The sequence below is a fragment of the Physella acuta genome, unplaced genomic scaffold, assembly GCF_028476545.2.
Source record: "Physella acuta isolate Inbredline_101_S28 unplaced genomic scaffold, ASM2847654v3 ptg000171l, whole genome shotgun sequence".
Classification (NCBI taxonomy): Eukaryota; Metazoa; Mollusca; class Gastropoda; family Physidae; genus Physella; species Physella acuta.
Genome location: NW_026731690.1, coordinates 240,001 through 267,500, shown reverse-complemented (window position 1 = coordinate 267,500; position 27,500 = coordinate 240,001). Strand labels below are relative to the sequence as shown.

The 27,500-nt window shown below is 34.0% G+C and overlaps 1 protein-coding gene and 1 long non-coding RNA gene across 2 annotated transcripts in view; both read left to right on the top strand.

The window, feature by feature from the left end:
* Nucleotides 1-5,745, top strand: part of LOC131936228 (uncharacterized) — a 6,439-nt gene extending 694 nt beyond the window's left edge. The window contains exons 2-3 of the long non-coding RNA XR_009386032.1: nucleotides 4,918-5,178; nucleotides 5,446-5,745. This is a non-coding gene — a long non-coding RNA (uncharacterized LOC131936228). The remainder of the gene's footprint in view (nucleotides 1-4,917; nucleotides 5,179-5,445) is intronic.
* Nucleotides 5,746-16,576: 10,831 nt separating this feature from the next.
* On the top strand, nucleotides 16,577-24,519 carry LOC131936190 (uncharacterized). Its single transcript, XM_059293104.1, has 11 exons — nucleotides 16,577-16,960; nucleotides 17,635-17,817; nucleotides 18,600-18,691; nucleotides 19,308-19,443; nucleotides 19,983-20,309; nucleotides 21,742-21,914; nucleotides 22,699-22,825; nucleotides 23,389-23,514; nucleotides 23,689-23,868; nucleotides 24,219-24,359; nucleotides 24,464-24,519. The coding sequence occupies exons 1-11, from the start codon at nucleotides 16,912-16,914 to the stop codon at nucleotides 24,517-24,519; spliced, it is 1,590 nt and encodes a 529-aa protein (XP_059149087.1). The 5' UTR covers nucleotides 16,577-16,911.
* The last annotated feature ends 2,981 nt before the right edge of the window (nucleotides 24,520-27,500 follow it).

Here is a 27,500-nt window from a genome sequence, read left to right as displayed (position 1 = left end):
CGAGACACCACTAAGACCTAAGCTCAACAGACCATATCTGGTGAGCTGTTTAAAATCGTAGTGACGGCTATTAGGGGCCGATAATTTAGTTTTTAACTTATTTGAAATCAAGGGAAGGTAATAACATGTTCTGCTTGCTCATTTCATTGTCGTCTGTAAACTCTCGTCACAGGCGTCTCCTTTCTCGTAGGCGGAGGTGGGGGGGGGGGTGAGGGGGGGGGGGAAAGATTGGAAAGTGAGGGTGAGGATAATCGTCCTTCACGAGCTACTGATATTGTTTTAAAGCAAAAAAAAAATCAGTCACAGCATTGGGAGTGTCGAATTAAAAAATTATGAATTACTAAACTTAGGAATTAATCTAAATAGCGGCGTATGCTACGTCGCTGGTCAGCTCGCTTTAGATGTTTTAAATGTATAAACTAAATTTTATTTAAAGAAGGAAAAAAATACATATTCGAAAGTAGAAACACAATTTTAATTATCCTAATATATTAAAGCCTATCTCTCTCTCTCTCTCTCTCTCTCTCTCTCTCTCTCTCTCTCTCTCTCTCTCTCTCTCTCTCTCTCTCTCTCTCTCTCTCTCTCTCTGTCCGCAATTTTTTTAGGCGATGTGATCAGTATGTTCAGCAATATATGGAGAACTTAAAGATACGGTCTTTTGTTCAAATTAATATGGTTAATGTTATAAATGTATAAACTACATTTTACTCAAAGAAAAAAAATAAAAATAAAGTTGTATTCAATGTATTAAAAACAGTTTTAATTATCCAACCGGAAAAGTGTTTAATTGTTGTGAAAAGAACGCAATACACAATGACGTCACATGCCACATATTCGAACAACGGAAAGAACGAAAAAGTAATGACGTCATCTTCCAATTATAGAGTATGAAGAAATGAATAATTTCATTCAAATTTGATTTAGATCTATAGATCTACTTATCACGACTTACGCTATAAAATGTATACAATTTTCTAGGCAAAAATGAATACAAATTATTTTTAAAAAAAACATAAATACCATTGAACAGCCGGGTTTTTAAAGGAGTTATTTAAGTCTCTTGATCAGGGTGTGTGCATTTAATATGGTCTTGTGTTGACTAATATGTATTTAATTTGATTGTTCTAATAAGTATTGGTAGCCTTTGTTATTTTTAATGTGCTGTTGGTTTTAGATATTTACTTAATTCTCTTATTTTAAATGTGTCAGATTTTAGCTATTTAATTATTTCTTTGCCTTGTCACTAATATCTCAACGTGTAGTGTTGCGTTTTTACCAATAACTATTTTATAAATATTTTTTTCCAAATACGTATTACATCACAAAATATATAGTACTATTATTCACGTGTAAGGAGTACTGACGGCTAGTACAGACAGAAAAGTTTTTATAGTTTGACAAAAACACAATAAACAATGACGTCACATGCCATATGTTTAAACTACGAAAAGTACAGTAAACTAATGGCGACATCTTCCAACTTATTCAAATTTACCTTAGATCCATAAATCTACTAGGCATATTGCCTAGCCTCGCTAAGGCTTTTTAAATAAACATTTAAGAATTAGACTTATTAATTAATAAGTCTTTTTAATGACATGTTTAAATTTAAACAGTAATTTCGTGTTATAGGAATGCTGGTAAATATTCACAAACTTATTACTCTCACGTCAGTTAAAACCACACAGTGTTCCTTTACAATATAACAGTATATAACTTAATTTATAATGAAATACTACATAAACGAATTCTACATTTCACCATTTTCTGTTTTTGTTGAAAATAGTATAAACTTAATTTAAAACAAAAATACTTTTAAAAGTTATCTCCCTTGTACGTAGGCCGAATGACGTAATCTTTGTTTACTTTTTCACCCAAAAAAATTGCTATCCTAATATATAAAAGCCCATGTGCGCACTTTTCTCTCTCTCTCTCTCTCTCTCTCTCTCTGTCCGCAAAATATTTTCGCCGGATATCACATCAGAATCTGCAGCGATATATGGAGAACTTAATATGGACTATTGTTGAAAATAATATGTTAGATGTTATAAATGTATAATGTATAATTGTATAATCACAATTTTATTTAAGGAAGAAAAATAAAAAATAAAGGCGTATTCGAATGTAGAAAAACAGTTTTAATTATGCAACAGGAAAAGCATTTATAATTGTGAAAAAGAACGCATAAAACTGTGACGTCACTAACGTTTATACATTAACTAATGACGTCATGTGCCGTGTTTAGAATAAAAAGAAATGAACTATTTCATTCAAATTTGATTTAGATCTACGTACGCTATGAAATGTATACAATATAATTTTTCCGGCCTAAACTTATAAAATTTATTTTATCTATTTTAATACTAGATCTAGAAATTCTAGATCTAGACTAGTTCTAAATTTAAGCAAAAACTAGGCGTAGACTGCTAAGTCACTAAGATCTAGATTTAGACTCTATCTACTCTAGAATCTATTCCAAAAATAAATTTCTATATTAGGCCTAAACTATTTCAAGACTTAATTATTTTTAACAAAATCTTTGTTTGGAACTGTCAAATTTGGTGATAAAAAAATTAATTTGAAAGAATATGCATATTCGCGTAAGTTAAGTTTTAAAAAATACGTCTTTCATTCTCCATGTTTTCCAAGGTGCTTAAATAGCTGAGATGATAGTGTACTTAAAACCACGCAGGTGTTGCGGGGTCGAGACACACCAAGACTAACTTGGTTTTTTATTTTTTTTATATGTGAATCTTCTGATTTTAGACTATAAAGAAAGGAACTACTTCATTCAAATTTGATTTAGATCTAGATCTATAGATCAACTAATCAAGACGTACGCTATGATATATATACAATTTTATCGGTAAAACTAATATAAATTACTTAAAAACAACATAATGACCATTGAATAGCCAGATTTTTAACGGAATCATATAAGTCACTTAATCAGTGTGTGCCTGTGTTATGTTAAATGTGTCGGATTTTTAGCTAATTAGTTATTTCTTTGCTTTGTCGCTAATATCGTTCAGCGTGTAGTAAAGCACATTGCGTTTTGACCAATAACTTTTCCATAAATTTTTTTCTCAAACAAGTACATCATTTTAAAATATATAGGCCTATAATTCACGCAAAAAGGGTACCGATGGCTAGTATTTATATAAGAAAACTAGCGGGAATAGAAAAAAGTCTGACGAAATATATAAGAAGGGTTTCATCTCTGCGTTACCTACCATATTTTCTTTGACGCGTAACCTTGTTTTCTAAAAGTGAGTTATTTAATTGTAATTAATGCCTGCGCTTGGATCATAAATATCGGGACACGGCTTTAACTTGACAACCGCATGAAAACCTTGAGTGTACATTAATCACTCACTGAAATAATGAGGAAGAACATACTTCGGTGACCGCCCATGTGTCAGAGACGTAGATGAGCGCTCTCAAGAGCCCCCCCCCCCCCACGATTACAATACCGCATACGCGACGTGTACGGCCCATGGCTCCCTAAAACTAACAGGCGCCATCGTGCCAAATAGCATCTTGTTAACAATGATGCAGATTACGTCATTCGCTAAAGTGTGTTGCGTTTGTGTTGTGTTTGTGTTGTGTTTGTGTTGTGTTTGTGTTGTGTTTGTGTTGTGTTGTGTTTGTGTTGTGTTTGTGTTGTGTTTGTGTTGTGTTTGTGTTGTGTTTGTGTTGTGTTTGTGTTGTGTTTGTGTTGTGTTTGTGTTGTGTTTGTGTTGTGTTTGTGTTGTGTTTGTGTTGTGTTTGTGTTTTGTTTGTGTTTTGTTTGTGTTGTGTTTGTGTTGTGTTTGTGTTGTGTTTGTGTTGTGTTTGTGTTGTGTTTGGTTTGTATTGTGTTAAGTTTGTGTTGTGTTTATGTTGTGTTTATGTTGTGTTTATGTTGTGTTTATGTTGTGTTTATGTTGTGTTTATGTTGTGTTTGTGTTGTGTTTGTGTTGTGTTGTGTTTGTGTTTTGTTTGTGCTGTGTTTGTGTTGTGTTTGTGTTTTGTTTGTGTTGTGTTTGTGTTGTGTATGTTTCGTGTTTTGTTGTAGTGATTGGGTTGTGTTGTTGTTGGGTTTGTGGTTGGTTTTGCGTTTGCGTTTGGATTTGGTTTGTTTTCGTTTGCTTTTTCGTTTGTTTTTCTTTGTATTTGTGTTTGTGTTTGTAATTGTGTTTGCGTTATGTTTGCGTTTTCTTTTTGTTTTTGTTTTGGTTGGTTGTGGTTAGGGTGGGCAAAGCCGGGTATATGATGATTACTAAACACACAGGTAATGGTCCTTAGCAGAGGCCAGAGCAGGGCCTGACCGGGACGGCTTGCAATATATATATAGTTTGGTTTTTCTTATAGGTATTGGCAGCCTATTATGTTACTTTAAATATGTCGGATGTTTAGCTATTAAGTTATTTGATTTGCATTGTCGCTAATATCGTCCAACGTGTACCGACGGCTAGTTTAACTACAACAAGCGATCACCAGACTAAACAGTTGAATCTTTCGTGCTATATTTAGATTAACGAATAATTAAGACGGTCTGAGAGTCATGTTAGCCATAAGATCAAAGCAGTGATCTCATCCTGTTGTGTACAGTGTTTGCTGTGGTTCGCTGAAGAAGAATTTGAGACATTTGCCTTGAAATTCTGACTTACACACATTCCAGTTTGCCAAGTACCTAAGAAATAGCAGAGAGATAGTTGGACAAAGAGCAGTTTAAATTTATGCAAAATGAAGTTCCAATGTAGATCACCATTTTACAAACAGAACTGCTTATACACAAAAATCATTACAAACAAACCCGCCAGCCTTACTGATAGTTTCAATTCCTGAAATCTAGGTGAAAACGTATCAATTAAACTTATATTTTCATGTAATTGTATTTTATTTTAATTTCTTATATATCACATATTATTGCAGGGACCAAAGAACGTAACCTTACATTGGAGGTTTGGTAGCAGATTAATAAACTTCAGCTTAATGCCATATCCTGTACAAAACGTGACATCAGTTGCTGAACCTGTGCTGGTCAGTTCTGAGACAACCTGTGTCAAGTATCGTCATACATCAACACTGAACTTTCAAATGGAATACAAGTATTCGAGATACACGTATGAGTGTGTGGCTACAGAAAACAACAGAGAAACAATTGTTGGGAATATGACGATATTCACTAAACAGGTATATTTATATCGATAAAAATGTTCTAATTTAAGACATTAACTAAAAGGTTATCAAAATTCGATACAATATAATATGATTTTGATAAATATTATAGAATTTTATGCAATACATAGTTTATTAAATGAATAATAAAAAAGTGACTATTCACAATTTTAAAATTCGGTAATTTTAAATTGTTTTATGAAATAAAATATTTCATTCAGATAAATTTAGTAAGTTTTATTCCTTATATTTATTATTAAACTATGTTTCTAATATTTTCAGTGACATGGCTGACATTGTAGGAGACTTTGAATAACGCCTGTTGAATTTTTTTCTTGAATTCAAAGTAGACAAAATTATGATGCTTGTTGATTAAAGCACACGCAGTTTTATTCGGAATTTGTTTAGTTTTCCTGGTATTATAAAAATAACATTTTGTAATGAAGCTATACATAGAAATGTGTATATTGTGTGTAGAAAAATTAACTGAGTAGTCTAAAGTTGTATTTTTTGCATGAATCAGTTTAGAGAAAAATGTGCGTGTGTCCCCCTACGAAAACCTTAGGATGTTTATAATATCTCCCCTTCACCCCCTTGTCCCAGAATAAAATATAATACGTTACCGGCAATCGTTGATTCCAGTTTAAAAAATTGTGTATAACTTTGTCAAATCGTTATTGGTTTATTGAGAATATTTAAAAGTTGAACTTGATTGATCTCGAAAGTAATGGCGTATATCTCTAACAAAAACTACAAGGACTTACCTCTCACATTTTATGATATAAAATTTGAGATTTTTTAAAAACAGTTTTAAAAAATATTATACAGTTTAATCACACATGCAAATAAAGTGGTTTTTAATTTCCTTTAGCTCCGTCATAATTTTACAAACTAAAAACAAAAGGACATATATTATTAGATATATATTTTCTTCCTAGACTGCAGCTCAACATCCACTGAAATATTTCATTATCTACAAAAAATATATAAATCAAACACAACTAAAATAATCAGTTGCATTTACATTTAAAATTTGCTGTGCTAAGAGCAATGCGGCAAGCTGATTTGAGTAATAAAAGAGACAAATATAAACAATGTGAACTGTAAGAAAATAATACATAAATGTACTAATCACAAAATGAAACATTTATTACAAGCTTTTATTTAACTGACTTTCTCTGTCCGCTGTCAGTCTGTCTAGATCAAAACGCCCGAGCGAAAATTCGGGCACTTCTAACTGAAAGATTCGATTCATAGTTATTACGTGTATTTAAACATGTAGACAATGCAACATAACATTAAAATTCACTTAATTAATTGCCAAATTGATTTTTTATGAATTAATTAAAATTTTGACAAAATTAGTTGGCAGTCTTACCCAACTATTCCGCACTATTATACACGCGCTATCGCGTTCATTAGGCGCGCAATGGTTTTTAAGTCATGCAATTCAATTGTCAATTTGTAAAAAAAAAATCATGAAATACGTTTTAATAACACGCATTTAAGTAATAATACAATAAAAAGTAGATAATAAATAATACACTACTATTTAAATAACTATAAAAAAGCGTGGGTCACTTAAGTATCAATTGGATACCTTTACTAATATCTATGAAGAGATCCACACTTTTTGTTTATATTTATTTAAATTGTAGTGTATAATTTAATTTCTACTTTTTAGTGCATTATGATATAAAAAGCTTGTCATTAAAAGTGTTTTATAAACTTTATATATATATATATATATATATATATATATATATATATATATATATATATATATAATTACATTAAATATAGAAATATGTTTTTATTCGTTTTCTTGCTTGTGTGTTTGTGTTTTTGTTTGTTTATGTGTGGCGTGTGTAAAAAAAAAACGAACCTTTTACAGAGTGAACTGTTGCTACAAACAATGCCTAGAATAACCACTGAGGCGACCAGTGGCGGAACTACAGTGCCGCCAGACCCCGCAATGCGGGGGAGGGGGGTGGGCCACGCCATTTAAGGGCCCATAAAAATAAATAAACCGGGAGTGATCTCCCCTAAACTTTCTCGAATATTCTTATATAAAACAACATGGGATGGAACTCGGGCTATAGACATGAAAGCCGAGACCTCTTTCTCCTACAATCAAACTAATCAAAGATAAGCAAACGTTCAAACCACTTACATGACTTATTTCCATTTTTAAATAGTCAAATAGGGGTGCTCATAAGCCACTTTTAATAGATTTGTACTAAACAAATTAAAAAGAAATTACTTCTTTTAATTATTATTTTTTTAAATAAAATACTTACTAAAGAATTACATGGTACAAAAAGAAAATGTATTTAAAATTAATAACATAAATAATAAAAATCATAAAAATAAACATAACACGAGACACCATTACTTATACAAAGCACTCATGTTTTATATTCTATTGACCGTCTAAAGATTAAGAGGTTAAATAGCATAGATGAAATGAAGTGATTTAAAAAAAACAACACTGCAGTTACACACATTACATGACGTTGTAATTTGTATTATTTGAAAAAAAAAACCTTTTTTTAAAAACCCGTACAGGCCAGCAATGAGTATCCTATATTCGTATTTTGTGCTTGTATATATATATATATATATATATATATATATATATATATATATATATATATATATATATATATATATATATATATATATATATATATATATATATATATATATATATATATATATATATATATATATATATATATATATATATATATATATATATATATATATATATATATATATATATATATATATATAGGGGGGCCCAGATTGTTTTTTTGCGGGGTGGCTCTTTTTTCTAGTTCCGCCACTGCTTGGGAGGTTGCTAAATCAGCCGAGGACCGTACAAAATTTAAGGGTATGGTTGAGGCCCTATGCTCCACAAGGAGTAAAGAGGATAAGAGCGCCGATAAGTAAAGAAGGAATTTGATAACCTTACTTATTTGTTCTTATAAATCGACTTACTCGTCTTTTATATTTATTCTTAATTATTTTTTAATTGTATTTAGTGTGAAACGTTGGACGAGGTGGTCACTTAAAGATCGCACAACAGCTAACAGAGAGCCTCAGGTTCTGATCCCCAGCTGGATAAGGTAGGACATTGCTGAGTCCACCCAGCTCTGATGGTACCTGACTCAAACAGAAGGCGGCTTGGCTAAAGAATCGGAAGGTACTTTTATTATTATTATATACTCTGTTTATTATCTATAAATATCAGTTTTTAATTCTGAGAGTTTATATCGATGTTCAGAGGAAGCGCAGAAAAAAAAAAAACGCGCTTGTGTGGAAATGTTTTAATTTGGAACTTCCTGCGCTAGTGGTGCGAATGTTCGATGGTTAAAATGGACACAGCCGTGTAGCCTCGGAATGGTGTATTGACTATTTTAGAAATCTGTTGCGATTTTATTAAAATAAAGTTTGATTTTTGACGGACTTTACTTAAGATTTGATGTATCTAATGTTTTGGTATTTTTTTGTAAGTAAACACTTTTGTAAGTAATTAAAAAAAGGTAAAAAGCAATGTGGTAGTTTACTTTTTGTCCCGAAAAAATTAAATACACTTGGAATATTACTAGGCTATATGGTTTTATTAAAAAAAAGTATAACTTTATTAACAATGGTATCAGCATATTTTTCAGAAAGAATTACTAGATATGTAGCCTTAAACGAAAAATATATTTTAATGTTCTTTGGATTCGAAAAGCTTATTACATTAATTCTAACAAGATTAAATTTCTGATTTATTTGTAGGCTTAAGTTTATAAAAGATTTTTTGTGCGGTCGCTTTGACGACAGTATCTAAAAAAAAAACTTTATTCATGCCTACAATAATGATCGATCCCAACTCGATAAACTCGGCCACCTTCACTGAGTGTAGCGTCTACAAGAAATAAACATTTCTTTGTACACATATTACTGTCTCTAGATTCTACTGTTTGTTTATGTGTAGTGTTTTAAAGTTTACCAACCAAAAAGTTTATAACCACTTCAAGGATATGCTGTTCATCATTATGACACAAATTCATTTTGTGTGAACTTCATTTTATAAATAGTTGATTTGTCGGAGCTTGATGGAATACAAGTTGATTTATAGGAGTTGGTTGAAATAATCTTGATGAGCTCAACTCACAAATCCGTAAAACTGGAATCATAGATTGTGATATCAGCTCACCTGGATAACTTTACCACCTGTTTTGCCTTGGCGACCTGATTTGCCTTAGCCATCTTAGCCTTAATCACCTGGATGACTTGACCACCTGTCCAGCGTTTTGCCTTCTGGCTCGCCTTATCACCTGGCTTGCCTTGCCCACTTGGCATGCCTTAACCACCTGGCTTTTCTTGGCCATCTGCCTCACCAGTCCATGACAGTTCCAGCGCGGCTTGTCTTAACGCTACGGTTCAGTTGTTTGTACATTTTAAAAAGCCGCACAACTCTGTCAACAGAAATGAAGAAATATGTCTGCGATCTTACAATGTAACATGAGACGTGAGGATATCCAAAGCTATGCCTGTTCTTGTTAGTCTTATGTCAGCTCATGATTTGACTGCCTAGGACTTTCTTACCTGCCCTAGACATTTAGTTTACTCTATACATTCATTATTTAAGTTCGGGATTTGGCAGTCTTGATGAGCTTATATAACAACAATAAAAGTTTATACACTAAACCCATGAAATATGGCGAATTGTATATTGATACACCGTGTCCACACGTTACCACTATCAATGGCCCTAAAACTAGTTTTCCCATGCTAATACCTACCCCAATCATAATCCCATTTCTAGCCATTTCTAACCAAAACTATAATCCTTCATTGCACATAACCTAAACCTAGTCCTTCGTTCGACTCTCAAGGAAAAAGATATTTGCATAAACAGTAAGGTTATTTATTCGGACTTGTAATGTTGACCAAATCTTATTTTATTATTTATACATTTAATATATTTTAGTTTCTAGTTCATCTTTGTGAAGCATATGTTGAATAGCGGTGTACAATAAGAATGGACCCGTATTGTCTGCTAAGCTGTTATAGTGCTCCCTATATTCAGTATATAATACTATTTAATCTCTATCTCAACACTTTACAAAACATCACTGCCTGTATCATTGGCTCAAAAAACATGTAGGATTTGGTTAATGAAAGCTGTTGGTTAATCCGTTGTTAGGCCTATAATCTTTTAAACCACCCACATGGATGTGTACTCACAGATTTGTTTCTTGTGGATAAAATGTGGTGACGTGGCAAGTATAGAGCTCTAGTGGTGAAACAGTGGCGTAGGTACAGCGAAGTTAGGGCTAGGGTTTGGATTTACAATTAATAAGTAGCGCTTTACTGGCGACTACTTGGCGTTGATAAAACACAAAATCTCAAACGTCTAAGATTATTATTAAATATATCCGTTTTTTTCACGCTTGTAGAAATGAAGTAGAGTTCACCCGTTTCAACGACCTCGTCATACACGGTGATAGTGCGGGTTGCACAATGCACAGCCGCTTTTGTTTCCCTAAAGTAAATCAGCTGACCATCTGGCCCGAGTAGACTCAGTGGCATCGTACAACATCGAGCCCGAAATCTGAACTCGAGACTTTTGAGTTAGCAGTCGCAAGCTCTACCACTGAGCCAACATGTCCCTGAAAATTTAAGTTTTTGAAATTAACAGTCAGTGTACCAGGTAAAGTAGAGTTCACATGTTTGAGTAACCTCAACGTATGAAAAAAATGTTTGATTGTCACTATGCCCAGCCGCCTCTTATTTCCCTAGTGAGTCAGGTATTTATTAGAGCTGGGTGGACTCAGGGACAGAAATTCAAACTCTAGAACATCGAGTAAGCAGTTGTATTCTCTATCATCCGACCACACCGTTAACACTCTGGAGTCGACTATACCTCTAATGATAATTGTTATCTCATTACTGACAACTAGAGTTAACTTTATTTTTCTCGAATAAATCTATCAAAATCTCCACCTGCATTCCTACTAGCATCACCTCTGCCTTCCAACGCCACGTCTACTGTAACACAGACTAGACTCTATTTAAAACGAAAAGACTGGTTAACTCACATTTATAAATTTGGTGCTATGTATGTTTCATGACGGCATAATCATGCATTTCAAAATCAACTACTGCCTTTTATACGGGTTCGTAATGGCAATACTTTGTTGGCCAAGAGGTTGTATTTTTTTCTTTTCCGTATATCTTTGTCTAAAAAGACATTATTTAAAAAAGTAATTTTTTTTTGTAAGTATTAAAATTGTGTTCAAATCAATTGCTCTTGTTTGATACAATAATATTTACTTTAATTCAAAAAATGTTTTAAAAATGTATGCATATTTACAAATTAATGAGAGATTATCGTTTTAGCGAAAGGACAAACCAGTAGAAATGATATCGTCAGCCCAAGTGTAGCTGAGACTGGAGGGACTTTTACTGTGACATGTGACGCGTCACGTGCTGGTGTTCCAACAACTGCTACAACAGTTTCTAATTTATTTATTACATACAGACGTGGGGCAATAAATTCAGTTTTAGCAATTTCTAAGATATTTATACCTCCATACGAAAGAACTGTAAGTATTTTAATTAAAAACTGAGCCAGTTACATCTTTTCATAGGTGTAAAAACTCATGAACACCTATGAGTACGCGTACACAGATAGATTGTTTGGCATATTTATTCTAACAAACGCTAATTTTATTTCATTTTTTTTAAATTTTATTTTTATTTAAAAAGTTGATTATTTTGGTCCTTGACCATGACCATGACCATGACCATGACCATGACCATGACCATGACCATGACCATGACCATGACCATGACCATGACCATGACCATGACCATGACCATGACCATGACCATGACCATGACCATGACCATGACCATGACCATGACCATGACCATGACCATGACCATGACCATGACCATGACCATGACCATGACCATGACCATGACCATGACCATGACCATGACCATGACCATGACCATGACCATGACCATGACCATGACCATGACCATGACCATGACCATGACCATGACCATGACCATGACCATGACCATGACCATGACCATGACCATGACCATGACCATGACCATGACCATGACCATGACCATGACCATGACCATGACCATGACCATGACCATGACCATGACCATGACCATGACCATGACCATGACCATGACCATGACCATGACCATGACCATGACCATGACCATGACCATGACCATGATCATGACCATGACCATGACCATGACCATGACCATGACCATGACCATGACCATGACCATGACCATGATCATGACCATGACCATGACCATGACCATGACCATGACCATGACCATGACCATGACCCGATAGGGTGCTATTTGGCGCTCCGGGACTTCCTGTGTAAGCTACATACTTTAAAGTGAGTTCAAAGATATAACAATAAGATGGGTTACTAAGTTGATCTAGGCGGTTTCGCCGGCGCTCCAGCATGATGCGACTTGGCGCCCCAGGCTAGATTGTGAGCACTTTGTGTTTATGTTTGCGTTCGTGTTCTGGTTTGTATTTGCGTTTGTATTTGGATTGTTTTCATTTGCTTTTTTGTTTGCATTGTGTTTGTGTTTTCTTTGTGTTTGTGATTGGGTTTGTGTTTGAGTTTGTGTTTGCGTTTGTGTTTTTACTTGTGTTTGCGTTTGTGTTATGTTTGCGTTTTTTGTGTTTTGGTTTTGGTTGGTTGTGGTAATGAAGGGCAATGCCGAGTATAAACTGATTACTAAACACGCAAGTAAAAGTTCTTTACAGATAGGTTTTTCACAGAGGCCAATGCAGGGCCTTGCCGGGAAGGCTAGTGTTTCAATTAAAATGAACACTGAACGTTATCATATTTTTATGTTAAAACTAGCCATCCCGGCCAGGCCATGAATTAGCCTCTGTAAAAACCTATTTGTAAAGAACTCTTACTTACGTGCTTATTAAGCAATATATACACCCGGCATTATCCGTATTTAGGAAATATATTACTTTTCCAATTAATGTGTATATGCATGCACATATGGACGTTTGAGAAAACACAAACTCATAACCGAACCCACAAGCAAAGCAAGCCAAAACACAAACACAAACACAAAACGAAAACACAAACTCTATCACTAACGGAAATACAAATGCAAACACAGCTCAAATGCAAACACAAACACAAACGGAAACACAAATGCATAGTGTTTACAGTATAGCCCGGGGCGACAAATTACACCCTGCTGGCAAGCCGGCGGACGCTCCTGATTTGATTTCGTGAACGATTATAATTTGAACTTATCCCTAGTTTATTGCATTCTTTAAAATGACCGTACTCGCCAAAGCGCTGACGGAAAGGCACGGGGCTTCACATAGCACTCTGTGGGGGCGACAGAGGACAAGCCAGATTCGATTTAGTGAAAGACTGCAGTAACCTTTCTAATCCACAGCCTATACTTAATCCTCATCACTCCCTGTGGAGTATAGGGCAGCAACAAATCTCCGCCATTCCACCCTGTCCTGGGCGAGCCACTTTGGTTCATGCCAGGTCTTGCCAGTAGCCTGTACTTCTTCTTCCATCTCTCTCCTCCATTTTCCCAGTGGTCTTCCTCTCTTTCTCTTTCCAGGTGGGTTCCACTTCAGCGCCATGTTGGGGAGTCTTCTTTTGCTCATGCGTAGGACATGGCCCAGCCATCTCCATCTCCTCTGAGGATGCGTTGGAGGGATCTTCTTTCAAAGCCTCTGAGTCGGCTCTCTCCTTTGTTGTTTAGTTTCCATGACTCTCCACAGCATATCGCACCCTTTAAAGCTAACGTACACACTATAGCGTTTACACGATAGACAGGGACACCAAATCGCACCCTGCTGGGGGCCAGACGGACTCGTCCGATTCCATTTCTAGTGAACGACTTCTATACTGTTATTATTAAAAATAATATTTATTAAACTTTGTTTTTATGCTTAGAATTTTGTTTTTTATCAAAATTTCAAACTTAATAAATAATGTCCGTTTGGTCATATTATTTATTATCTAATATTAAATATTTTTTTTCGGGCAAACGGCCTTCGGGCAAGTAGTTTCGTGCATTTGTCGCATTAGGGCAAGGAATATATAGTAAGAAAAAGTCTCAACCCGGTAAAGTACACACAGCAATATGACGTCATTAAAACTCGAGTAAACAATGAGTTAAAAAGCCAATTTTGTCTAATCTGAGAAGTGGTTTGCGTACAGAGTTTCTTTCTTGCAATTTTTCGGGTAGTGGCAAAGCCTCACACCCGCGTAAGAACGTCTAAGCCGCCCTTCACCCCAACTCAAAGGAAATGACGTCATCGATACACTACACTAAAAACACTGAAATATGTCTTATCTTAAACGTGTTTTGCGTGAAAAGAGTCGCTTTCATGCATTTCTTCGGGTAAGGGCGAAGCCCCGCCCCCCCCCCCCCCCTTCAAAGAAATGACGTCATCGATACTCCATAATACAAATACTGACATTACGACCTAAATTATTTGTCTAAAGTTATAAGTGAATTGCGTGATGAGTTTCTTTCATGCATCTCTTCGGGTAGAGGCATAGCCCCTTCTCCCCCTCTCCCCCCCACGATAGAACTTCTAATCCCCCCCCCCCCCCCAAAAAAAAGTAATATATAAATTTATTTGCCCCTGCTAAAATTCAAGTGCCCCAACCCCGGAAAAAAAAGCCTGAAACGAACACTGTCTGCGTGAGTAAAATGTATCGGTCGAAAGTAGGTAACAGGTCTATATTATAGAAGTGTTTGTGTGAGCTACAAATGCGACCAGTGTTTTACTTTCACAGTTATTCCTCCCCAGACGGGCAGTATGTGTGTGTGTGGGGGGGGGGGAGAGGGGGGTGCTCGAAGTGGAGCCCCCCCCCCCCCCCAAATGCGATTTAGTTCGTGTTTGCGATTAGGTGCAAGGTTTAGGGATATGACTTCGACTATGTTTAGTATCAATATGCAGTAACTACGCGTAGATCAAGCTTAACTCCGGTTAATATATATATATATATATATATATATATATATATATATATATATATATATATATATATATATATAAATATATATATATATATATATATATATATATATATATGGTTAGTTTATTTTGGGACAGTAGGGTCAGTTACCCCTTCCCTAGCGCACACAATTAAGTCGTCACTAGCTGATAACTTTGCCCTACTTAATACAGTTACAATGCTGCTAATTATGTTGAAAAGGGAAACTTCAAGTTTTTCGTCCAAGGTGCGGACTGATAACATCTATTTATATAATTCTCTTCTGGGAGACGCTAGAAAACAAGCTGCAAGCGCGCTCCCTACCACCCCACCCCTACATGGTGTGGTGAGCTTTGGTTCACACTAAATGTTTACAGTCGTAGAGCTGGGTTTAGTGACGGCTATTAGGGGCAGATATTTAGTTTGAAACGATTTTAAACTTAGGTAACTTAGAGGAGGCTGCTTTCACGGGGGGATGGGGTGTAGGGTAGGGGTTGGGGGAAAGGAGGGTGGGGGTAGTATCGTCATTAACGACCTACTGATAGTGTTTTAAAGCAGATATTTTCAGTGGCAGCATTGGTACTGTCGAATTCACAAATTATGAATTACTGAAAAGTAGAAAATAAAACAACTAAATAGCGGCGTATGATATGCCGCGGGTCGGCTCGTAGGTTATATTTTTTTTATGATCGACACATCCCCCTCTTCACCCTCTTTAGCCCTCCCCCATCCTTTCTTTCATCCTCCTACCCCTCTCCCCCCATTGCCCCAATGCTACTGCTACCTTTGGCTAACATTACAACTATATATACTCGGTAGCTTCCCCTGGTACAAACGTTAATGTTAATAGTCCATACATCCTTCACAATAAATAGCGCATGTATAAAACCATCACTGAGTGTAGCTATTTTATATTTTATTCATACAATATTTAAGTATAAGAACTAATATAAAATTATATTTTGTATCAAGTAACTTAATTAGAAACATCGATTTATAATCCTTAAATATTTTAAGAATTCAAAAAAGTATAAACGTTTGTGAATTACTATCGTGTAAGTCCTATAAAGATGTTAGAGGATTTTAAAAGACAAAATGAGCAGTTTAACGAGAGCAGAAGCTGCGATACCATAAAAGTTGACTAGAAAATTGTTAGTATAATTTGTGTTTTGGTAGAAATATATAATTTATTCTCTTGATACAAAAGCGAAAAGTTTAAGAACTCTAATATCTAAAGAATTGCATTAGTGTCTGCTTGCAAAGAAAAGAAGATGTATGGTGTGTAGGTCAGGGTAATTGCCTCTTAAGTGTGTCTAACGGAAGCTACCATCCCAGTCCTACTTTAAAGCCGTGTTGGTCGTTTACTGTCTCACGCTAACATTCGTACATGTCTTGTTCTAAGCCACTTTCTTATACACTGGATTTGGATTGTAATTTAATAAAGAACTATTTTTAATTGTAGTTGTATTGTTTTAACACCTATCATTACCTTACCATTAATATCTAACATTATACATTTGGACTTAAAATTGAGTCGTGAATAGCTCTTTTATTCGAAAATTAACAACGTTTTTGTATTTTGTTTTTATTTTTCTTTACTGAATGAATTATCAAAATTGTTCTGCTAAGCAGTTTAAACTGGGTAAAGTTAATGATTTATAGGCTTAAGAATCGAATTATTTGACAAGACTAAATTAAAATGAAAGTTTTTGTGATTCTACTTTTATTATGCTTTAATCGCATATCAGGTAATGTTTCACTTATATGTTGTGTTGTGTGTGTAGTTGTGTCTCTCTACGTATACTTGTGTTTTTAGCTTGACTACATATGTAGATGTGTCTTTAGTCTTAGTATAGATGTGTCTAAATTCTTCTAACAAGCATAAATATGTATTTAGTATTGTGATATATGTAGTTATGTTTTTAGTCTTTTTATAAATATAGTTATGTCCTAAATCTTAATATAGATATATGTGTGTTTTAGTTTAACCGCTAGTATAGTTTGTCTATAGTCTTACTACAAGTATAATGTGTCTTTAATCTTACTACAAGTATAAATGTATCTTTAATCTTACAAGTATAAATGTGTCTTTAATCTTACTACAAGTATAATATGTGTCTTTAATCTTACTACAAGTATAATGTGTCTTTAATATTACTATAAGTATAATGTGTCTTTAATCTTACTACAAGTATAAATGTGTCTTTAATCTTACCAGTATAAATGTGTCTTTAATCTAACTACAAGCATAATGTGGCTTAAGTCTTACTACAAGTATAATGTGTCTTAAGTCTTACTACGTGTATATATGTCTCTTTAGTCTTACTTTGCGTTAAGTTGTTTCTGTAGTTTTCTACACTACAGTTATGTATTTGGCACCACTGTCCAGTGTATAAAATGTCAGTCTTCTACTTGCCTGCAGACAGCGCGTTCTGTGGACCTTCCATGGAGTTCCACGACCACACCAAAACCTGCGTTCAGCTGGTCGAGAGGAGGCTGGACTACAAGAGTTCCATAGACTTCTGCAGGCAGAACTTCGGTGCCGGACAAACACCTGGTCACCTGGTACACATACTGGACAACATGACGGACGTGTACATCAAAGGTAAAGTATAACCTCATGGCATAATTTGTATACGTTTATCAGGCATAGACTAGGATTCCACCACATAAGTATTCAGAGTAGCTTGTCTCTCTTTCATTGAGTTAAGGATAAAAATAATGTGTACTTGGTATAAGTACATGTTAACTGGATAAGGATGTTACCACTGCACGCCTCGAGTTATCTTTTAACTAGTTCCTTTACGAGTTGTTTACCTCTATGATGATAATCATGTGTAATACTTCACCGAACTCAACTGCCTTATCGTTGAGTAATACAAGATTGTTACGTTCCTAGTTGGTTTCAGATAAATGAATACCCTTCGTGACTAAGTTCGTTACTTTTATTCCGTCTCAAATACATTCAAGCGTAGCCCTCGTCCTAATCGCTAGCAACTAACCCCTGACAATCATTCACTCCCGCTGTTATACCACATTCGACCTTGGGATAACAATACATAAACACACCGGGGTTAACAATATTCTAGGGTGAACTCAACTCACACACACACTCTCCCCTAAGTTCGAGACTATTCTACCCTATTCTAACCTGACCGCAACTGACCCGTAACAAAGATATACATACAAAATAGACAGACTATTGAGTATATGTACTAAACAGGTTTAGTGAGTATAAATTTGTAAATAAACATTAAGGTATTTGTAAGGCTTAGCACGTTAAGAGCAGGTTCTATACATTTAATTTGTCAACTGTTGTAAAGTCATATGTGTCTAAGCTCTATAAATAGCATATTTTATTGTTTACACCATTTGCATCTCTTACAGATATGCTCAAACGGAGAAATGTATTTTTAGCTTACATCGGGTTAAACGACCTTGACACTGCGGGCTTATATAAGTGGGATGGCTGCTCAAGGGTGAGTTGGTCAGATGTTAAAATATTATAACGCAAGTGTTGTTGTTTTTTTTTTAATCTAGCCTTTTAGACCTGGTGATGTATTGGGCAGGTGAAGTAGTGTTCACTTGGTTCTGTCACGTGGGCACATGTAGGTTTATAAAATGGTATCCTACTGTAGCATCCCAACATATATATATATATATATATATATATATATATATATATATATATATATATATATATATATATATATATATGTATATGTATATGTATATATATGTATATATATATATATATATATATATATATATATATATATATATATATATATATATATACATGTATATATCGTGAATTGGAAGCTTTTAAATGCATGTTTAGATTATATTAACATATTTATAAGCAAACTACAAGTCCAGATTAATGTGTAGACTATAAGCTGGTATTAGTAACATTTGATATAATTTCATGTTCTTACTATGCTTAACTTATTTTTGTAGATTTTTTTTATATATTATTAATTTGAAAATAAAAATCATTTTTTTTTGCATTTTTTAAATGTTGATTCAATGATGCTTAACACTGTTTCTATTTTGATCAATTGCCTCTCAAATTATTTTTTGTATACAACACAGACGCCATCTTATTTCGCCTGGTACGATAACCCACACACTCCAGTACCAGACATGGCTGCTGTGGTTGTGTCCCCTACTGGATGGACCGAGTGGCACCAGCACAGGGAGGAGTTCTTTATCTGCCAGCACGATGCAGGTGAGGCAGAGTTTTTGATCATATGTGTAAATATTTCTGAACGTAAAGGCTAGGGTCCACGATCAAGTATAGACCTAGACCATTTGTCATTGGTCATGAGCACCATCGAACACAAATATCAAAGTAACACGAACATGTGTCGACGATATTTTAATCATAACCTGTAACGATACAACAAACAAATTCAATTAAAACTATAAAACGAAATGGAAATCATAATCAATTTTTGTAACAGCAATTTAATACGATTTTTATTCGTAATTTGATATTAACTTTAAACGTAATAATATGTTAGAAATATACTTTTTACAGAACAGTAACTAATTAAAAAAATGAACCTATTTTATTTGAATATTCTTTAAATCCTACTGCTCTTTCGACTTTTGAGCCGTACTTAAAAACTAAAGAGTTTGTACAGATATTATTTGTACCACTTTCCGAAATTCTAATGCTAAGTTTAACTTTATAAATTCCTAAACTAATTTTAGCACGGTAGAACAGCTAACCCATCACAATTCTCATCAACGTAATCTCCTCAGCTGTTCCAACAGCCGATGTGACCTGCCCATACGCCGAGAAGGGAAGAGCTAACTTCACGTTTGAGTGCACGACTGTCATGAACGACAACTCAATATTTTCAAGAATGTACTTCTCACACAATGGAAAGGAAATCGTAGGTTGCGGCCCTTCTAGCTGCTCCAGTTCTTTAGGTTACAAAGGGGAACTAACTATGAAAAACAACTCGTTGAAACTGGTTATGAAAATATTGAACATGGGTCAAAATGACATCGGAAACTGGACCTGTCATGTGACATTTAAAAGCGTTTCGTACGTGGCAGCTGACGTCTGTGAATTTAATTATCTAGGTTAGTCTAAAATTTAATCAACCGGTAATTATAATGTAAGTTAGTCTAAAAATCTATTTACAATAGCTTATTATTTGAACAAACACGACTAGAAATGTTAATCACAAACGCTAGTTTCATAATCTAATACTCTTAGTTAATATTTTAGCTACGTGTTCACGGATTTAAAAGTTTTTAGATAACCAGCTACAGTGTTTTTATAGAAAAAAAATGGATTTAACAATATGTTAATATCGAGGTTAATGACGTTTCTATTTTAATCATGTATAAAAATGTATAAAAAAGAAAATTATTTCTCCATTATCACGCTCTACACTCAGGCCCATAAGAAAATGCAAGCAGGGTGATTTTTCATTGAAAAAAAAAACAAGTTTGTGGTTTCCGGTATTAGGTGGTTGATCTATGTTGTCTGATCTAACTCTTCCCCAAGTTATCTATATCACACGATGTGGATTAATATAAACAGTTACCTGTCTCACAACATGTGGATAAATGTAAACTGTAACTGTACCGTATATACTTTCTATTACCTATATCACACGAAGTGGATAAGTATAAACTGTTACTGTACCGTATATACTTTCTATTACCTATATCACACGAAGTGGATAAGTATAAACTGTTACTGTACCGTATATACTTTCTATTACCTATATCACACAAAATAGATAAATGTAAATTGTAACTGTACCGTGTGTACTTTCTATTACCTATATCACACGAAGTGGATAAATGTAAACTGTAACTGTACCGTGTGTACTTTCTATTACCTATGTCACAACATATGGATAAATGTAAACTGTAACTGTACCGTATATAATTTCTATTACCTATATCACACGAAGTGGATAAGTATAAACTGTAACTGTACCATGTGTACTTTCTATTACCTATATCACACGAAGTGGATAAGTATAAACTGTAACTGTACCATGTGTACTTTCTATTACCTATATCACACGAAGTGGATAAATGTAAACTGTAACTGTACCATGTGTACTTTCTATTACCTATATCACACGAAGTGGATAAGTATAAACTGTAACTGTACCATGTGTACTTTCTATTACCTATATCACACGAAGTGGATAAGTATAAAATGTAACTGTACCATGTGTACTTTCTATTACCTATATCACACGAAGTGGATAAGTATAAACTGTAACTGTACCATGTGTACTTTCTATTACCTATATCACACGAAGTGGATAAGTATAAATTGTAACTGTACCATGTGTACTTTCTATTACCTATATCACACGAAGTGGATAAGTATAAAATGTAACTGTACCATGTGTACTTTCTATTACCTATATCACACGAAGTGGATAAGTATAAACTGTAACTGTACCGTATATACTTTCTATTACCTATATCACACGAAGTGGATAAGTATAAACTGTAACTGTACCTTATACACTTTCTATCACAGAGCCCGTCAGGCTGACCTCTATGACAATAAAAGTTGACAACGGAACGATGTTTGATAACATTGTACCTACAGAGAGTAACGTCACAGTCACCTGTAACACTTCAGGATTTCCCGTTCCTAAAATAGAACTGTATTATCAAAACTATAACGGGAAGTTGACATTGTTACGTAATGTGGGTAGAAGATTTTTTTTTGTATTGTTTGTTCACAAAAACGTACAATTTTATCTTTAGACTTAGAATAATTATAACAAAATAGAGAAAATTTATAACACAGGTTCAATAAGCATTTAATATTTTTTTTTAAAAATAGGATCAAAATTTTAGCGTTAGTTGCACGCGCACAAAGTTTTATTAATAAAAAGCTCATTTGAAATTCTTCCGATTATACTTATTATAAAAACAAAGGGAAAATTATTTTTGGCACTTTTATTTAGGACATTTTGAAAATAATAAACTAAATAAGACATTACTCATATGTGATCGTCTGTGTATGTTGAGAATAGCATGTGGGTTACATAATATCAAGTAAGCTGCTTTTTCTCCTCGACACATTTCTGTTCCAATACAAGTGGGACGGCGTGGTTGAATGATAGAGCACGCAACTGCTAACTAGAAAGTCTCGAGTTCGAACCCGCGTTAAAATCCGTAGAACGTCCCTGAGTCCAGTTAGCTCTGCTGAGCACCTGGCTTGCGTTAGGGAACGTAAAGGCGGCTGGGCATGGTGCTGGCCACACTATTCCTTCATATGCCGAGGTCACAGACACTGGGACTTTATTTCTCCATGGACCATGAGGTTCGAAAGGGAACTTTACTAGCTTTTACAGGGGGATCTAATATCGTCTAAGTTTAAGTCTAAGGCCTGCCTTTAATATTAGGTGACCAGCACGCAAGCAGCATGCTAAATGACGCTGTGCTTACACTCAAAGTCTGATGTATACAATAATTGATGTCTCAGGTGTCAGGAAGATCCTTGGTGTACCGGCTAACCGGCAGGTGTAACGAGACCGGACGATACATGTGTACGGTTAACGGCGTCAACAACACGAAGAAGGAGAAGAGGTTCAAAGATTTAAAAGTTGTGTGTAAGTGTAACAGATCAGTGTTTCTTCCAGTTTTTTTTTCTCCGGGGGGGGGGGGGCACTTAAAATTTTCAGGGGGGGGGGGGGTAGATGCCTGGAAGAAACTCTGTAACAGATGTATGCTGGAAACCAATAGCACGAAGGTTGTGAAAAAGCTTTCGAAATTTTTGTAACACGATTCCCTAATAGATATAAAATCATAAATACGTATCTAAATTCCTCAAATTCCAATTTAAATCAGATTCATAAGTAAATATGAACAAATTGTGTTATTTACAAGCTATTTGTTATGTAAGAATACGAATACCATTGTGATGCTAAAATATAATAAAGTGTTTCTTATCAGTTTTTTTTTTTGTGTAGCTAATAACAGAAATTAATTACAGAATAACATTATACATAATAACAATTTACTGTAAACCTCAAAACCTCAGGTTGCGGCATTTAACATATTATGTCTTAAATCCATTGAATCAAGAGCGGAGATTTAATTAACAACACGAACCGCTAATTAACAGCTTATTAGAATATTAAACGTGATAATTGTTTTCGTCCAATACTTCAAGGCACTGTCCAGCCATGTAATCAGCAGTTAGACGTACCAACTGTTGACGTGGTCGTCAACTCTACTGCCTCTACACGAATGTGCTTTAGAGCCCACTATGTTCCTACTGGTTTAGCATTGTATAAAGGTATGATCAAAGGCCTCGTTTCTTTCATTTAAAGAGAGATATGAGATAGTGTATTTTAAGCATTGTCTTTAAGTTTCACATGAACAATTTTAATTTAATTAACGTCAATCTTAAGCAGATAAGCGATAATCTATAATTTCAAAAATTAATTTAAAACACGTTTTTTTTGGAAAGGAGCAGAGCACTCAGCTGTCCCCGGAAATAAATATACGGTGGAAGTTAATTATAATTACCCTAATTGGTCACGTGGTGAGGTCAACATTACTATATACGGAATTCAGCCAGGAGATGTGGGGGAATATTTTCTTTACGAGAACAACACTAAAGTGTTAAAGTTTCGAGTTCAAATCCAAGGTAAACTTTGGCTATTAGTATTAGTATCAATATGTATGAATTGTAAAAAGTATTACAGAGACTACTTATGGCATATATATATATATATATATATATATATATATATATATATATATATATATATATATATATATATACATATATATATATATATATACATATATATATATATATATATATTGGATTTTAAAATGTGGAGAGTTAACTGTTTAGCTTTGACGAAAAGCTGACATTTTTAAAATACTTGTTTCTACATAATTGATAAATTTGTTAATATCTGTTTTGAAATTGAATCGATTTGGAGATTTCCTTATTTACAGCAGCCAAATAATTTTTCTCCCCATTTTCAGTCGAAATAAAGCCGTTAAAGAGCTTAAATGTTCGCATTATACCCTACCTGGTGCTCATCAGCTTAGCAGTAATTGCGATAATGTTGTCTGTTGTGGTGAGATGCAGAAAGAACTCCAAGAAACATACTGAGAATATTAGAGGTATTTTTTTTGCGGCTTTCTAATTCCGCACATCTGTCAATTACCCTCTTTCAATCCATCAGCATTGTTATAAGTTGGGTTTGCTATGAATGTTGGTGCTAAAGAGATAATCAATGCATGGAATGATGACGCGGATGAAAGAAGTGACGTTTTGTGGTAGAAACTGATTGCTGTTGATTGCGAGATAGTGAGTTCATCTTTTCCTGTTCGTGCCGTAAAAGCATGGGACAGATAAAGTAGAGTTCATCTGTTATAGAGACTTCGGCATATGAAGGTATAGTTTAGAAGTACCGCACCTTTTTTAAAACGCAAGGGATAATGTCCAAGGGCTAACTAACCAATAGATGATAACAGTTATGAATGAACGGGGGATATTGACAGTGAGTAATTTCCTGCTCTCGTGTGTTTGTTTTTTAAATATACACAAATTTGGTTCTGTTTGAACTGATGTGGTCTGTAAAGAATGAAATGTTCTGTTTGAACTATTGCTGTCTGTAAAGAAAGAAATGTTATGTTTGAACTAATGTGGTCTGTAAAGAATGAAATGTTCTCTTTGAACTAATGTGGTCTGTAAAGAACAAAATGTTCTCTTTGAACTAATGTGGTCTGTAAAGAATGAAATGTTCTGCTTGAACTAATGTGGTCTGTAAAGAAAGAAATGTTCTCTTTGAAATATTTGTAGATCTACCAAGCTGCAAGCTAGTAGATTTATCCCGTGACAGCGATGATTACTTTTCCCATGAGCTCACCAACACGGAAAATGTAAGTAGTTGTTGTGTTGATTGTGTGGGTTTTAAATAGGTTTCATTAAATCAGAGATACATACATTTGTCTAATCTTTCATTAGTAACAAAATAAAGAATATTATAATCGCGGGCATATTAACACCATCCAGGAACTAGTAGAACAGAAGGTTCATGCAGCTCAGTCAAGCAAAGCGTGAATCTTTTGTTTGACAAAAACATTTAAGTTTAAGTTTAATATATGTTTATTTTTAAAGCAACAATTTTATCAATATGCAACTAGCTTATATAATTAGATCATCGTTTATGTTCAATTGATCTATATCAAAATAATCTTCGTTATTTCATGACCAGTATTGCAGTCCTACTGATCTATAACATTATTATGTTTTATTTCAACTAAGTATTTCGTCTTATATCTTTTATACTGCAAACAGACAAAGGCTGAAAACTTTCACCGACAACTAGAACGTCAGAATGCGGCGGGGAGAGCTGAAGTATCTTACGGACAGAGAAGTCGCGTGTTCAGCCGTAGACACACAGACTCTGGGGTCTACGTGAGATTTGATGTCCCAGAGACACCTAAAGTCAGATGTTTCAGTGGTGACGTCAACAGTGCAGCTTATGAACGCAGCATTCAGAATGGATTGCCGTTAGTATGCACTAGAACTACGACACATTTAGAAGAAAGCGCACAACGTGTCACGAGATCTGTACAACACAATTCGGATGTTTCTGAGTCTGCTCTGTAGAACAAGTCTATAATTGATTTTATTAAAATAAAAAACACGTTTTTAAATGAACTCCAACTGCACTGCTTGTTTTTCTCCGAATTTTTGTTTTCTATCTTAATTTTAAATGTATATAAGTACGTTTAATTATATATATATATATATATATATATATATATATATATATATATATATATATATATATATATATATATATATATATTTTTTTTTTTATTTTTTATTTTGAAAAACATATCTTTTTAAGACAATTTACAGTAATATTGAAATAAAACGTTTACAAGCTTTAAGTTTTAATGTTAAGCAGTTGAAAATTTTGCATTTATATAAGTAATTTCTTTTCTAAGTGTAAGGTTAGAACTGAGAGGTGTTATAATGGACAAAGAAGTCTTGAAAATATTCGAGATGCTTATTCAATATTTAAAAAAATCTTGTATGGTGTAATTAAAATTATTATGGTTATAAAAACCTGACTGTTTGGTTTTATTTGAACTTTTATAAAGATTTGAATTATTTGATGTTTTAGTATTTTTGTTAATTAAACAATTTTAAAGGAAGATAAAAGTAATTTGGTTTTCTCGTCATAATGATGGCAAATGAAGACGATCTGGTTTTAGATATGCTAGCATAAATTTTATTATACAAAATGTAAAAACAAGAAAGAAAAAAATCAGGTCATGTTGTTTTATTTTAAAATTTTAACAGCAAACTAATTGTGGACAAATAACTACGATATTGGAGCTGTCAGAAATCGATCACGGAGTTCATGTACAGCCAATCAATGTTTGTCTTACGAAAGTGAAACATCAAGTTATAACTGTAAACTGGAAAAAAATTATATTTCTTTTTTGCTTTTTAAATTTTATGGATTGTTAACTTAAAAACATTGATGTTGACGTATTCAAAGTTCTTAAATTTATTAAACTACCGTTCATTTTATTGAATTTTTACCTTATGGATAATACACATACATGCGTTTAAAGGGGGTGGCACACTCTAAATTACCGTAACCATAACCAGTTTCTAGGCTGACTCGTGACAACCATAAATATCGTTGGGCTAGTCAGTCAATTCACCTACGTGACGTTCATACATTTGCTTAAAACCACATATAATTATGCCATCAAAAACCTAGTTCGGAAAAAATATTTTCATTTAATCAATAAGAAACAAAATAAGGATAAAAACAACACTTTCGTTGATGTTATTCAAAATCTGTCTTCGGTGTCAAGGCGTCACTGGAAATATTAGAAAACAATATATTTAACGGTTCTCAAGTTATTGTGTTCATAGACAGATATACAGACACACACACACGCGCGCACACACACACCGACACATAGACAAAATTGCAAAATTACGTTTTTTCGATTCAATGAGATCTAAAACGTCGAGATATGTTAAAATCTCGATTTTGATTTTTTGCACGATTAAAATACTTCTTTTATATTCCGTATACAAGGAAGTAAAAATCTCTAAATTCTTTAAAACTATTTTGATTAAACGTGCATTTTTTAAAAATATGGATAATTGTGACATTGTAATACAGATCTGTATTGTAACATTAAAGAATCATTTATAAGCATAAAATCGAAAATTAAAAACGTTATAGTTAAGGCCTAAATAACAAGCAAGTTAAATGGCATACA